This window comes from Peromyscus maniculatus, chromosome 22 (assembly GCF_049852395.1).
Source record: "Peromyscus maniculatus bairdii isolate BWxNUB_F1_BW_parent chromosome 22, HU_Pman_BW_mat_3.1, whole genome shotgun sequence".
NCBI lineage: Eukaryota > Metazoa > Chordata > Mammalia > Rodentia > Cricetidae > Peromyscus > Peromyscus maniculatus.
In genome coordinates, this window is record NC_134873.1 from 17,088,707 (window position 1) to 17,102,784 (window position 14,078).

Here is a 14,078-nt window from a genome sequence, read left to right on the forward strand (position 1 = left end):
TAACTGTTTGTCAAAACACCTTTTTTCCTGTATTTTCAAAGCCTCTAGTTCTATATATCAGTGCCATTTTTAATTTAAAATATGAAAGCAATAATAATTGAGCAATTTTATCATCAGCTTTTGTTTTCATGGTCCTTTTTACATATGTCAATTATAAAAGCATTAAATACAATCTCTATAGGATTTGAAAAGGTAAACTTTAGGTAATACTCTTGTATTTTTATAAAATCTTAAAAAGAGGATTATTTTTTATAAATTTTAAGTAACACATTAACATAAATAGCCAATTATTAACAATGTGGACCAAACAATTTACCTGTATTTTATTTACTGTAAAAATAATTTTGTAACCTCTTTATTAGTAAGAGATTATTATTTATGGGTTTATCTTAGCAACATTATTTAATAAGCTAACAACCCAATTCATTTTAGGTGTTATATTTTTATAGAATTAAACCAAGAATTTTTAGAAAGCAACTTAAATTGTAGAGCCAAATTTTCAGTAATGATCAACAGACAAGAGCACATCTAATATATAGTTCAAAATTATGAATTTTGTTCCTTTAGTTTATCTACCATGAGGATCAAACATTTATCCAAACATTTATCAAGACAATCAAAAGAACAGAACATCCTTTATTCAAACAGCATTGACTCAGCATGTCCTGACCGAAACCATTATTCACCAGAAGTTAGGCCCGTTTAAACTTTTAGTGCTAGTCCCTTCCCGGCCTCTGATCGCTTGGCGAGAGCTGAGGCTGTAGCTTAGCTTTGCTCTGCCCACTGCTCGGGCTCTATTGCCAGCGCCTGCCTGGGCCGCACTCCATCACGACTCTGCCTCCCACCGGCGTGTACCTGTCCACCCGCCCGCTGCTTTGGGCTATCTCGTGCACGCCTTTGTCCGCCACGCCATTGGGTGTGTGCCCGCACACACAAACTCACCCTTAAACTTCCTACTCCCATGAAGGGACTACCTAATAACGAGTTATTTCCACCATAAGGGAAAAACAGAAAAACATTTCCCACGAAGGGACCCTAAATATTGAACTATTCCCACTCTGAAGGAAAAAATAAAAAACATTTGAACCAAAATTAAGCAAACAAACAGCAAAACTTTAAGCTCTGGGTTCGCCTGCTGTTCAGACAGCAGCAATGAGGCCTACCTGCCGATTCTTTGTAATTCAGATGCTGCGGCTCTGCACTGGCAGAGAGAACTCAGAGTTTCAGCTATCCTGAAAACTCTACAGTTGGAAAAAGTCTTTACATCCTCCATTACCACTGGGAAGAGGCTTCTCTCTTTCCTTCATCCTTCCTCTACAGGGCCCCAATCTTTAGGCCTAGTTTCAAAAATTTTTCCGCTTTTTACCGGGAAAATCCTTTTTTCTTGATTAAAATTTTTCTCCCTTTTCTAACGGGAAATTTCCCTCTTCTCTATGGGGAAGATTTCCTTTTTCATTTAAAATCTTTAGCTGTCTTGCCCTTACTTAACTTTGGTGCCTTCCTGCTTCAACAGTCCAATTAACTGACTGTGAGCTACCTGCACCCATTTCAACATTTCAATCCACTCTTACCTTTAAAATGCCGGCCGGCCTTCCAAGAGTGTCCGTCAGCTGGTCCTTTCTTTCTCAGATCTCGGTAGGAACCTCCATTTGTAGCGGTAACGCCCGCGTTACTGCTAACCGTTCACCATGTCTGAGCGAAGGGCTGCGGATTAAAAAATAGAGACAAAAGACAGCGAGTCATTCGTACGATTGGATGTCGAATGCCGTTTATTGAAAGAGGGGAGAAACCTTAAATACTTACAGGCTTACAGCACAAATGGAGGAACCCCCGGAGGGCAGAAGTTCGCTGTCAATGGTCTACATTCCAGACTCAATGTTCGACCATCTAGCATCTAAGTAGTTAACGCCCAAAATACAGGATACACAACAAGGAACTTCCCTTAAGCATTCAGAAGGGTGGATACCGGCAGGGAATCCAAATAGGGAGGAATTTTGATCAAGGTCAAGCAAGCAAGGCCGCAGCCACTCCCAGTCGGGGGCCAGGGCCCATGGCGCCCACAGAGACTCTCAGTCTCTCAACATGAAGGTTTCTGGGGAAACTCTTAATTTCTTGGGGTCCATTGTTTCAAGAGTCTGATAGCCAAATGGAGGTGCCCACGTGACCCAATAAATGAAGTGGAGAGCCACTGTGGAAGACACATGTGATGGCAACTTTGGGCCTCTGCATGCATGCATGCACACATGTGCAGCCACACACATGCAAACACGCACAACAACCATTTTTACATATTAAAAAATAATACTGTAATAAAGACTAGGTTCAAAGTCAGAGTGTCCTTTGAAATATTCCACTTGCTACAAAAAAATTTGCCAAAGGAACAAGAATACAGTAAGTGTTCAGTCTACCCATACTCAGACAGGAAAAGGAAGCATTATTCATTGAATAATTAATTGATTTTAATTATTTAAATACATTCTCATGTAAGAATTATGATATCATATGGTAGAGAAATAGTCTTAGTTCCTTTTTAATCAGTGCACATTGTAAATGTGTGCTATTTTATAGGATTCAGGGCACAATTCTAACTATTTATAGGAATTTATGATTGCTATAATTTTCTCCTATAACATGTTGTTGGTATAATTTATGTGATGAAGAATGCTGGCTGGTAAACCCAGACATCAGTTACCTGTCCTACAGGAGAATCTGAGGGCCAGAGAGAGGACTCAGCAGTTAAGAGCACTGGCTGCTCTTCCAGGTGACCTGAGTTCAAGTCCCAGCATCCACATGGCAGCTCACAATTGTCTGTAACTCCAGTTCCAGGGGACCAGAGGGTCTCTTCTGGCTGCTCAGGCACTGCATCTATGTGATGCAGAGCTATACATTCAGTCAAAACACCCATACCCATAAAATAAAAAGGAATAAGAGAGAGAGAGAGAGAGAGAGAGAGAGAGAGAGAGAGAGAGAGAGAGAGAGAGAATCTGAGTTGCTCACCCTTCATTTCCTTTATGGCATCCTTTCTCAGGTGAAGCCTGAATAAAAAGTACAAGCCACATTTGTCCTTTGGTTTCAAGTCTGGTTTCCTGGGCAGGTAAAAGACAATGGCCACCAAACCTGACACCTTAAGTTTAATCCCCAGAACCCACATGTTAGAAGGAAAGATGTCTTCTGATCTCCATGCTCATGCCATGATACCCACATGTGCGCGCGCGCACACACACACAAATAAATAAATAAATAAATAAATAAATAAATAAATAAATAGATAGATAGATAAATAAATAGATAAATAAATAGATAAATAAATAGATAAATAATAAATAACAAGGGCTGGAGAGATGGCTTAGCAGTTAAGAACACTGACTGCTCTTCCAGAGGTCCTGAGTTCAATTCCCAGCAACCACATGGTGGCTCACAACCATCTGTAATGAGATCTGGTGCCCTCTTCTGGTCTGCAGACATACATACAAACAGAACACTGTATACATAATAAATAAATCTTTAAAAAAATAATAAATAACAAAAATTAAAAATTTACTACCATTTATTCACACTTGCTGAGTGGTACCTGCTTCTGAGGAAGTTAGGTGCTCATTTAAAGGGTGGGAGTTGAGCCTGAGTTTCGGGGTCCCTGACCTGTAACCCATTATTCTGTTGGAATCCCCCCTAGTCTAAGCCTCACCTGGATATCTGAGGATCTCTGAGAAGAGAGCAGACCCTGAGATCTCATCATTTCTTGTGGCCTCTGCAGGTTCACGGGGTATGGGGAGCCTCAGGGGTTCTAGAACACTCTTGTTCTCCGGACGTCTCATCCTGTCTCTGTAGCCTAGGCTGAGGTCAGCCCTACCACCCAAAGAGCTGAGTCATCTTGCCGTGGACTTGCCAGGGGCATTATTAGTCTCTGGCAAGAGCCTGAACTGTTGGGCCTGCCAGGTCCGGGGAGAGACAACCCTCTGTGTAGCCTGACCGGTAACTGCCAAGAGCCTCAAAATCTGCCCCCAGAGCCCCAGACCACATCACACCCTGTTCTGCTCCCAGGGCCCCTTCAGAGTGGGCTGCCCGTTTAGCCCATGTGCTTATCCCCAAGACATGAGACCCTCGGGGGCTCTACAGAGCACTCCCAGGAATGTCCCCGCTTCCACATCCTCTCCTTGCGGCAGCCAGGTCCCTGTGAGGGTTCCTTTGCCCTGGTGACATAAGCATTCTCATCGCTGCGTCTTCCAGTCCAGAAATCTCTGAAGGGAGGGGCGTCCGTCTGTCTGCCTCCCTCTTTGGCAGAGAGCTGGCCACAGCATGCTTCTCTGAACACCCTTCCCTGGTTCTGTATCCGCCTGAAGACTTTGTCGTGGATGGTACTGGTGAACTGGTGAACTGGTCATCAGCTTCTAGACAGTGGTTTGTTAAGTCTTGGGATGCTTTCTCTTGGGCGCTGTGGCTCCCAGCCACTTAGCAAGTTTAGCACTGATTTGGAAACGCTTTGTCAAGCACCTACTAAGTGTGTCCTCCTGGGACAGTGTGGGGCAAGCGAGCTGGCATGTGAGCCTTGGACATTAAGATCACTTCTGCCATCTCACCCCCGCCAAGCTCTAAATGGTGGGTAAGTTCTCTGCCCACTATCTTAACAATCATCAGCCCAAGCATTTGCAGAAGTCTCCTGGAACATGCCCTGCGCATATGCCAATTCTGTAGATGGATAAATTTCTTAAATGAAAGAAACAAACCACCAGAGCTCACCCAGCAAGGAAGCAGCAAGATCAGGTTGGAAATGGATTCTCCAGGTTCCCAAGCCCAGGCTTTCCCCTCAACCTGCCCCCCCCTCCCCCGCCCGGGGCATTGGCCTCCTGTCCCCTCACTGGCCACTTCTCTCTCCCCAGTGACACTCTGAATATTGTGGCATCAGATCACCGGCCATTCACCACAAAGCAGAAAGCCATGGGCAAGGAAGACTTCACCAAGATCCCACACGGTGTGAGCGGCGTGCAGGATCGAATGAGCGTGATCTGGGAGAGGGGAGTGGTAGGTGTCTGCAGCCTTGCCCGCACTGAAGATTCCAGCCAAGCCCACTCTTAGCGGGGTGTGTTAGTCAGGGTTCTCTAGAGGAACAGAACTGATAGAGTGAACACACACACACACACACACACACACACACACACACACACACACGTATATATAGGATCTTAAAGAGTACCTCACAGGCTGGCCCAACAATGTCTGTCTCCCAACAGAAAGTCCAAGAATCCAGTAGTCATTCAGCCCATGAGGCTGGATGTCTCAACCAGTCTTTAGTATATGTTAGAATACCAACAAAGTAGGCTCTAATATCAGCGAAGGAATGCCCCAGCAACAGTGTAGATGAACTTGCCAGCAAGAGTGAGGACAAGCAGGCAAAGAGAAAAAGCTTCCTTCTTCCATGTCCATATATATATACCAGAGAGTATGGCCCAGCATCGGGGTGGACCTGCCAACCTCAAATAATCCATTCAAGAGAAATCCCTCACAGGTGTGCCTAACTGCCTGGGTTTTAGTTAATTCCAGTCAAGTTGACCACCGAGGCTAGCCTTCGCAGGAGAGATGACCCAGTCACAGCTCGCTCCTGTGTTACCCAACAGCAAGGCAAAGAGGTTGGTAGTGTCACTAGGTGGCAGAGGTCATGTATAGCTAGCATAGTGTCACCGCACACTTATGGGGTTGGGGGGGAGACTCACCCCATTTCATTAAGAAAGTGATAGGACCTGTTATTGACATGTGAAAAGTTCAGAAGAGCATAAGGAAAAAAAATCCATACAATTTGATACCTAGAACGTTAGCATTTTGGTGTGCTTCTGAAGTTCAGCGCATGTACTGGATCTTTCCTTCTGGTTTTGGAGGCAGGATCTCGCTCTGTTGACATGTTTGGCCTTGAATGGTCGGCGGTCTTCCTGCTTCATCCTCCCAAGTGCCAGGATTTTAGGTGGAGGCCACTGTGCCTGGCTACATACACTATTTTAGTAACTGGATTCATCTTGATTTTCTTCATATTTTAAGTCATTGTGAGTGTCTTCCTAGAACTCCACAAAGTTGTGGGCTTTTTTTTTTTTTTTTTTTTTTTTTAAGATTTATTTATTTATTATGTATACAGAAGAGGGCGCCAGATCTCATGACAGATGGTTGTGAGCCATCATGTGGTTGCTGGGAATTGAACTCAGGACCTCTGGAAGAGCAGTCGGTGCTCTTAACCTCTGAGCCATCTCTCCAGCCCCGGTTGTGGGCTTTTTAAAAAGCTGGTTTTTGCTACTTGTGATCCAGCTTAGCTCTTCATACACACTAGGCCGGAGCTCCACCACTCCCTACGCCCCTAGGCTCAAAGTGTCTTTTTAAAAATTACTACGTAATACTCCCTCCAATGGGAATACTATATTTAATTCTTCCTTTGAAACTTTTGGCTATTTCCGGTTTTCACACTTCAAATGCTGCTGTAGGAGAGTCCTTGTTTGAGAACGTCACCATTTCTAATTACTTCCTTAGGACAGATTTCTAGAAGGGGATTTTTGGGTCAAGGGATACGAATATGAAGTTCTGGGTATGTTTTGTCTAATTGAATTTCAAAAAAGATCGGGGCTGGAATTTCATTTGAATGCCACCTGTTCTGCCTACGGAGAGTTAAGTATTTTTTGGTCTTGGTCTATCATGGAAAACTCCCAACGCTCAGTAGGAGCTCAAAGAGATTTGAAGTCATAAACACTAAGCTATCTGCTCAGGGTGAGGCTGGGACCTAGCTCAGGGCATGTCCCTTGAGGAGAATCCACAGCAGCAGAGCAGGTAGTTCTCTCAGAACACAGAAGATACCGTAACCTCTCCCAGCTTTCTACTGTGTCAGGTGGTCCACAGTCCACAAAACATTTAGTGGGAAATTCTAAAAATAGTTCGTAAGTTTGGGGGAGTTGTTCATTTGTTTGAGACAGGGTTTCACATTGTACCCCAGGCCGGCCTGGAACTCATTCTGTAACCCAGGCTGGCCTTAAATTCACAAGAGTCCTACCTCAGCTTTCCCAGAGCTAAAATCACAGGCATGCGCTATCACAGCCTATACTGTAAGTATTTAAATAATTTCTGTTACAGTGTATTGTTCCATTATTCTAATAGTTCTTGTCAGCTTCCTGCCGTGCCTAACTTTGGAGTTAACTTGGTCGTAAGGTGTGCACGTATGTGAAGTAAGCCTAGTGTGAATAGAGCTCAGTTCCCTGTAGTTTCGGGCGTTCTGTGTGGGCCTTGGAAGAAGACCAGCAAGCAAGACAGGACGTAAGCTTTTGCACATGAAGGGAAGCCCCTTAGTCATCCCAAGTGGGCGTCTAAGTGGAGCTTGTCTTAGGAGGTGCGTTGGTCCCAGGCAGGCAGCCTTTGGCACAAGTCACCAGGGTGGCCGGGTGAGGGATAAAGGGACCAGTAGGCCCTCTCAAGCCCTGCCAGTTGACTCATAGTGGGACAGTGCCACTCACACTGTTTGCCTTAGGACCACAGCTGTGGCCCTCTGAGCTACAAGACCACAGGCTGGGTAGCAAGTGCCTGGGAAAGGGAGCCACAGATCCAGAGCCGGGCTGAGCTGACACTTCTACCTCGTTCCAGGTTGGAGGGAAGATGGATGAGAACCGTTTCGTAGCCGTCACCAGCTCCAACGCAGCCAAGATTCTCAACCTGTATCCTCGCAAAGGCCGCATCATCCCCGGAGCCGATGCCGATGTGGTGGTGTGGGACCCGGAAGCCACAAAGTAAAGCTTGCCGCTAGTCTCCTGGGACTAGGAGGGCTTGGGATTTTTAAGAACTTGTAGTACAGAACTGAAAGGCGAATAATCTTTGCAGCATTTCAAGTGTAGAGGAATGTGGCAGTGACATGCTGGTGATTGTCTGCCTCCCAAGCTCATGTATAAACCATTCCTTTGTATACCCATGTCCAATGTCTCTGTCCCCTCTTCTAAGGACGCCAGGCGGACGGGAAAAGTACACATTTTTTAATATACAAAAGTATATAACCTTTTGCATTAATTCTCTAAAGGCTCTGGGCCCAAATATGGTCCCATTCTGAGATGCTGGGGGTAGCATTTTCAACACAAGAATTGTAAGGGGATGGAATTAAGCCCCTATCTGACAGCTCTGGGTATCATTCCTTCCCACGGGGCAGCATCTCTTTGCATCAAGCTGTACCGTCTTTCCCTGTGCTCAGATCTTGTCCCGACCTCCTCTCCCACCAGGACCATCTCAGCCAGCACCCAGGTGCAGGGTGGAGACTTCAATCTGTATGAGAACATGCGCTGCCATGGCGTACCACTGGTCACCATCAGCAGGGGGCGTGTGGTGTATGAGAACGGCGTCTTCATGTGTGCTGAGGGCACTGGCAAGTTCTGTCCTCTGCGGTCTTTCCCAGACATTGTCTATAAGAAGCTGGTGCAGAGAGAGAAGGTAAGGCAGGGAAGGAAGGAAGGAAGATGTGGGGGACGAGGTCAAGGCCCCTGTTGGGGGGCATCTTTGCTTCCCTCCATTACCTCTCATGTTGTATGTTATTTTTGAATCAATGTGACCAGAATACCTTAAGAGAGGAAAGGAGCCGAGTGGCGGCGGCTCACGCCTTTAATCCCAGCACTTGGGAGGCAGAGCCAGGCGGATCTCTGAGTTCGAGCCTGGGCTACAGAGTGAGTTCCAGGACAGGCACCAAAACTACACAGAGAAACCTTGTCTCGAAAAACCAAAGAGAGAGAGAGAGAGAGGAAAGGGTTAACTGATTTCAGAAGCTTTAACGTAACCTGGTGCAGTTTACGATAACGGGAGCGGTGGTTCTCAGCAATCAGATATTTGCATTATGATTCATGACAGTTGCAAAATTATAGTTATGAAGTAGCAAGGAAGTAATTTTATGGTGTGTGGGGGGGGGGGTCACTGTAACATGAGGAGCTGTATTCAAGGCAGGCTGAGAACCACTGGTAGAGTGATCGCTCACATGCAGCAGGCAGGGAAGAAGCCGGAAGCCAGAACTGGAGGCCAGCTAGTAGCCTTCAAACGCCCACCCCAGTGACCGACTTCTGCCAGCCAAGTCCCAGCCAAGTTCCAGGGCCTCCAGCTGGGGAATGAACATTCAGAATGTGAGCCTGGGGACAGGGGGGGATTTCGGACTCAAGCCCTAACACACTGTTTTCTCTGGATGCTATCGAACACCATCCATTCAGGAGCGTATGTGGCAGTTGGAGAATGCCGGTTTCCACTTCCCGTTTTGCATAGATCTATTGTTATTATTATTGTTGTTGTTAATGTGTGCATGTGTTTGTGTACACATGTATGTACATACCTGTGAGTCAGGGTGCCCATGGAGGCCAGAGGGTACAGATGTCCCCGGAGCTAGAGTTACTAGTGATTGTGAGTCACCTCACGTGGGTACTGGGAATTGAACTCACGGCCTCTGCAAGAGCTGTGCGCACCTTTAACCTCTGAGCCATTGCTACAATCTCTCTCTCTCTCTCTCTCTATATATATATATATATATATATATATATATATATATATATATATATATATATATATATATATATAAAATAGGCTTTCGAGACAAGGTTTCTCTGTGTAGTTTTGGTTCCTGTCCTGGATCTCGTTCTGTAGACCAGGCTGACCTCAAACTCACAGAGATCCGCCTGCCTCTGCCTCCCGAGTGCTGGGATTAAAGGCGTGCGCCACCACCGCCACCCGGCTTAGATGAAATTTAAATGGGAAAGCAGAGAGGGGCCAGATTGCTGCAACTGTGCACTGGAGGTCGATCCCAAAGGACACAGTGCTCACATCTCTGCTACTGCTGCTGCTCCCTCGGCCACCAGCACACACTCCGACACACTTTGTCCCCCTCACTTTTAATATAGTGAGTGAGTCACCATAACTGACCTGGGCCAGGACAGCTCTAAGTGACAGAGCTGAGGTTGGAACCCTGGTGGTCTGGTTTGTGCAGTGCGACTCCTGACCGTTTGTTTAGTACTGCTTCCGGCGGTGTCCTGTTGTCCTAACCAACTGTACCTAGCCTAAGTTTTCACTGCACTGTCAGACCACAGTAAAAGGTCTGGCCGGTTGGGAGCCTGGCCTCGTCGGGACACCTCTGCATGCGCCTGGATGTTTACTGTGGAGGAGTTCCTCAACTGTATCCCTGCCAGACTCCCCTGGAAAGAGTCCACCCACGTGGAGGGCAGAGACGGAGGCACTTCCTGCACACGTGCACCTGTACGTGCAAGGCACACGCCCGTCTTATGCAGAAGCAAGGACGGCCTTCTTCAGCACTTGGGCTGCAGAAGCAAGAAGCCTGTCCCTGTGTGTCTTGGGTCCTGGGTGTCATACATAGCATGTGTCATGTAGAGGAGGCTGCAGCTGTGTGCAGGGGCCCTGACGTCCCTGTCTTTTCTCTTCGCTAGACCTTAAAAGTGAGGGGAGTGGACCGCACCCCCTACCTAGGGGACGTCGCCGTTGTTGTCCACCCTGGGAAAAAAGAGATGGGAACGCCCCTGGCAGACACCCCCACGCGGCCGGTCACCCGGCATGGGGGCATGCGGGACCTTCATGAATCCAGCTTCAGCCTTTCTGGTAAGGGTGAGGGTGTGGTGGGAGCTGGCAGGCAGGAGTGGGAGGCCCGGGCGGTGGGCTGCAGCCTGCAGGTCCTTCGTAGAGCCGGGAGGACATGCCGCGTGTGCTGTTAGAGACCTAGGCTGACAGCTGGGAGGACCAGGAGAGCTTACCAGCCGCTAGAGAGGCCACGGCCACCAGATGCTCTCCCTGGCGCTGTTTTTCATCCCCTGAAACACCTCGAAGACATTGTACACAGGGTACCCAGAAACATCCAGACTAGCCAGTGGCCTCTTCTGCCCCAGTCCAAGAGCTTGACACAGTAGATAGACCTCAAGTTGTCTGCCATCTCTCGTCCAGCCCCAAGTCTTAATCTGTTGGAAATGGGGAGCACTGAAGAATGCCCCCCTGTGATCTCTGGGACACTAGACCCTTCCTTCTGAGCCTCAGAATTCCAGAGGGTGGGACCTTTGGAGTGTGGGTATTTCATTTTCCAAAGTAGTTCCCAGCTTCCTGTTTTAGTCTCTGGCCTACTCACTGAGACCTGTGTGTGAAGGTCTGTGTGGTAACTGGCTAATCCCGTGGTCTAACAGCGCAAGTATGCCGTTCATGTGAGAGTGGGGATGCTCAGAAAGTAGGCTCTGAGTCAGGAAAACCCGGGTTCAAACCCAGGCTCTTCAAATCCCTTAGACTGTAAAAACGTGGAGATTGTATGATGGCCCTGAGCCCTGGTTTTCTCATCCAGACACTGGAATAGAGTCCTCAGGGTTAAATGGCCCAATTCCTGGGACCAGGGGAACGGCTCAGTCAGTAAAGCGTTTTTCTTGCAAACACAAGGACCTGAGTTCAATTCCGAGAAACCACGTTGAAAAAGTTAGGCATGGGCCGGCTCAGCAGTTAAGAGCGTGTACTGCTCATCCAGAGGACTTGGTTTCAGTTCCCAGTTCCCCAGCACTCACTGACCGCTGCCCGGCAGCTCACGGCCCCTAATTCCAGCGCCAGGAGACCCCAGCACCCCCTCGGGCACACGCACAGCTCCAGGCCCGTCTTAAAATAGGTGGACAGCCTTCTCTTAAGGGAGGGGAGGGGTGGGAGAGGTCTGAGCCTGGGTGGTGACAGGGGCCCTGTTAACCCAGGCAGCATCTGCGATGGTTGACCTTTCCTGCTTCCTTCCTGCAGGTTCTCAGATTGATGACCATGTTCCAAAGCGGGCCTCGGCCCGGATCCTCGCGCCCCCTGGAGGCCGGTCGAGCGGTATTTGGTAAAGGCTCTGACCAGCACCCCCCCAAGTGAGGCTGTTCCACCGTCACCCACCTGCGCACCTTCCGGCCACGGCTGCCGTGGGTGGGAGAGGCTGGGCAGGGCAGCGCACTACCAGTGGGGGCTCCAGGAAGCGGAGAGCCCTCCCCTTGTCTGAACATGATTCACGGGGCTTTGACCCGCCCCTAACGAGGCACTTTGAGCTGTCTGTCCCTCCTGCCCTGCTCCTTCCTTCCTCGGCCCACCCCCCGGGGTGTCTCTGGGCCCCAGAGACCACACTATGCACAGCACCCAATGCATATGCATAGCGCCCGGCCCCGCCCACCTCTCACCACAGCCTCCAGCGCTGGCTTCTGGGAAGGCCCGGACTTGAGTGCCCTGCCCCGCTGCCCACCCAGACAGGGGTCCAGAGCACTTTAGCAGATGTGTTTTATAAGTAAGGGCCTTCCCCCCACTCACCCCTTAGGTCCCATGGTGACATTTCCCAAGCCAGACAGGTGTGTCAGCTCCCCCAGCCGTGCCCAAGATGTCCCACGTCTCCCGACTCACCCCCTAGCCCTGTGTGGGTTCGGTCGGGACACCCTGGATGTGGCCGTGGTCGGGACACCCTGTGCCCTCTGCTAGCCTCTTTTCCACTCCCTACCCGCACCCTCTGGGAGTCTCGGGCCCCAGCAGGGTAGCTGGGTGGGCATGGGGCTGGTGCCAGGCGCGTGTAAATGGTTTTGTTTTGCACGTTCGGTTTGCGCAGTGGTTTGGTTTGACTTGTGTGTGCACCCTGTGGAAAATAACGGTGCTTCTTGTCGCTAGCATTAGCATAGAATCGGGAATAGATTTGGTTCTTAGGAGATGCTGCACTCGCCACCAACCAGACAGTACAGGGCAGGCGTGGGGGCAGGCTGTGCCCCTGGCCCCGTCCCTCCAATCCAGGGTCCTTCCTGCTACCAGAAGCCCTGGACCATGCCTCCCCTGACCCACACCCCCGCCTCTCGCCACACCCCCTCCTACTTTCCTCCATTCCGATGGTCCTGGACGCTGACCCTGGGAACCCCTTTCTCTCGTCCCTGCTCCTGATCTCTCCCAGCACTAACCCCACACCCATAACCCTCACACCCCTACACAGCTTCCCATAACTTGCCCCCTGCTGGTCAAGGCCTAGCTGCTCCTCCTGCGTGACTAGCAAGCGCCCCCCCCCCCCCGTACCTGCTGAGGAGGGGGAGTAGGAGAGGATTGGCCGGCCAGCCACCAGGGAAGGGGCCGCAGCACACGAGGTCTAGCTGGAGAATCCACCCCACTGCTCAAGTGCTGGAGGGTCCTGCAGGATCCTGCACGCAACATCACGCTCTTGTCCACTACTGGTTTGAGCCGCCCTGTCTCAGAAGCTCCTCGGAGCCTCTCACAGGCGGCCACACAGTCGGAGAAGCCGACCAGCTGTTGGCCTTTGATAAGCCTCATCCCTCCCCCCCCACTTGGGAAGTGATCTCCCTTTTGTTTGAGCTCCCCAAACTTGCCAGAGGCCCCGGAGATCTTGGCACCCATCCCTGCACATTTTTGTAGTGCTTTGGGCGCATCAAAGCACTTCGTGTATCAGCTCTCACGCCTCCTGACGGTGGAATGCCTACCACTGTCCCCCAGCGTACAGACAAAAAAAAAAAAAAAAAAAAAAAAAAAAAGCCCAGAGGCCCCAAAAGTTAAGGCCAGCTGGCCCCAGAAGTGTCCACGACTGCCCTTATGACCTTGGCTGTCTCACCTAGCTGTGGAAAACAGTGGTCAGGCCCACCAGGAGTTTAACCAGAGAGAATGCTTTCTCCCTGGGGATGCATTCTGCCTTGCTTTGCACAAGTCGATTTTATCTTTATTGTGAGCAGACTAATGTATGCCCTTGGGTTGAGCCTGGACGAGAGAAGTGTTGGGAACCGGTGTGTGGTTTTCAGTTGCATCCTTATCCTGATGGACCTCACTTAGGAGCTGAAATGATAACCCAGAGAACTGAGGTAGCTGCGGGGAAACAGTAGGTAATGACCCTGGAAAAGCCTTCATGGGTAACAAAAACAGAAATACTGATCCCCTGGTACAGTCTTAGCCTCCCTCCTCCTCTTCTTTTTGAGACAAAGTCTTGCCTATGTAGCCTGGCCTTGAACCCACAGCAATCCTGCCTTGGTTTCCCAAGTCCTGGAATTACAGGCGCAGGCTGCCACGCCTAGCTACACGTCATCTTTGTCTGTTTCTGCCCTTGCTTGGTCATGGGCCTTGGG

General features: G+C 49.3%; 1 protein-coding gene across 1 annotated transcript in view; it reads left to right on the plus strand.

Moving 5' to 3' along the window:
- The window catches only part of Dpysl5 (dihydropyrimidinase like 5), an 88,893-nt gene extending 76,873 nt beyond the window's left edge, over positions 1–12,020 (plus strand). The window contains exons 9-13 of the mRNA XM_042267058.2: positions 4,878–5,019; positions 7,606–7,748; positions 8,229–8,436; positions 10,419–10,587; positions 11,746–12,020. Of these exons, the coding sequence (XP_042122992.1) occupies positions 4,878–5,019; positions 7,606–7,748; positions 8,229–8,436; positions 10,419–10,587; positions 11,746–11,831 (748 nt within the window). The 3' untranslated portion in view covers positions 11,832–12,020. The remainder of the gene's footprint in view (positions 1–4,877; positions 5,020–7,605; positions 7,749–8,228; positions 8,437–10,418; positions 10,588–11,745) is intronic.
- Positions 12,021–14,078: the final 2,058 nt, after the last annotated feature.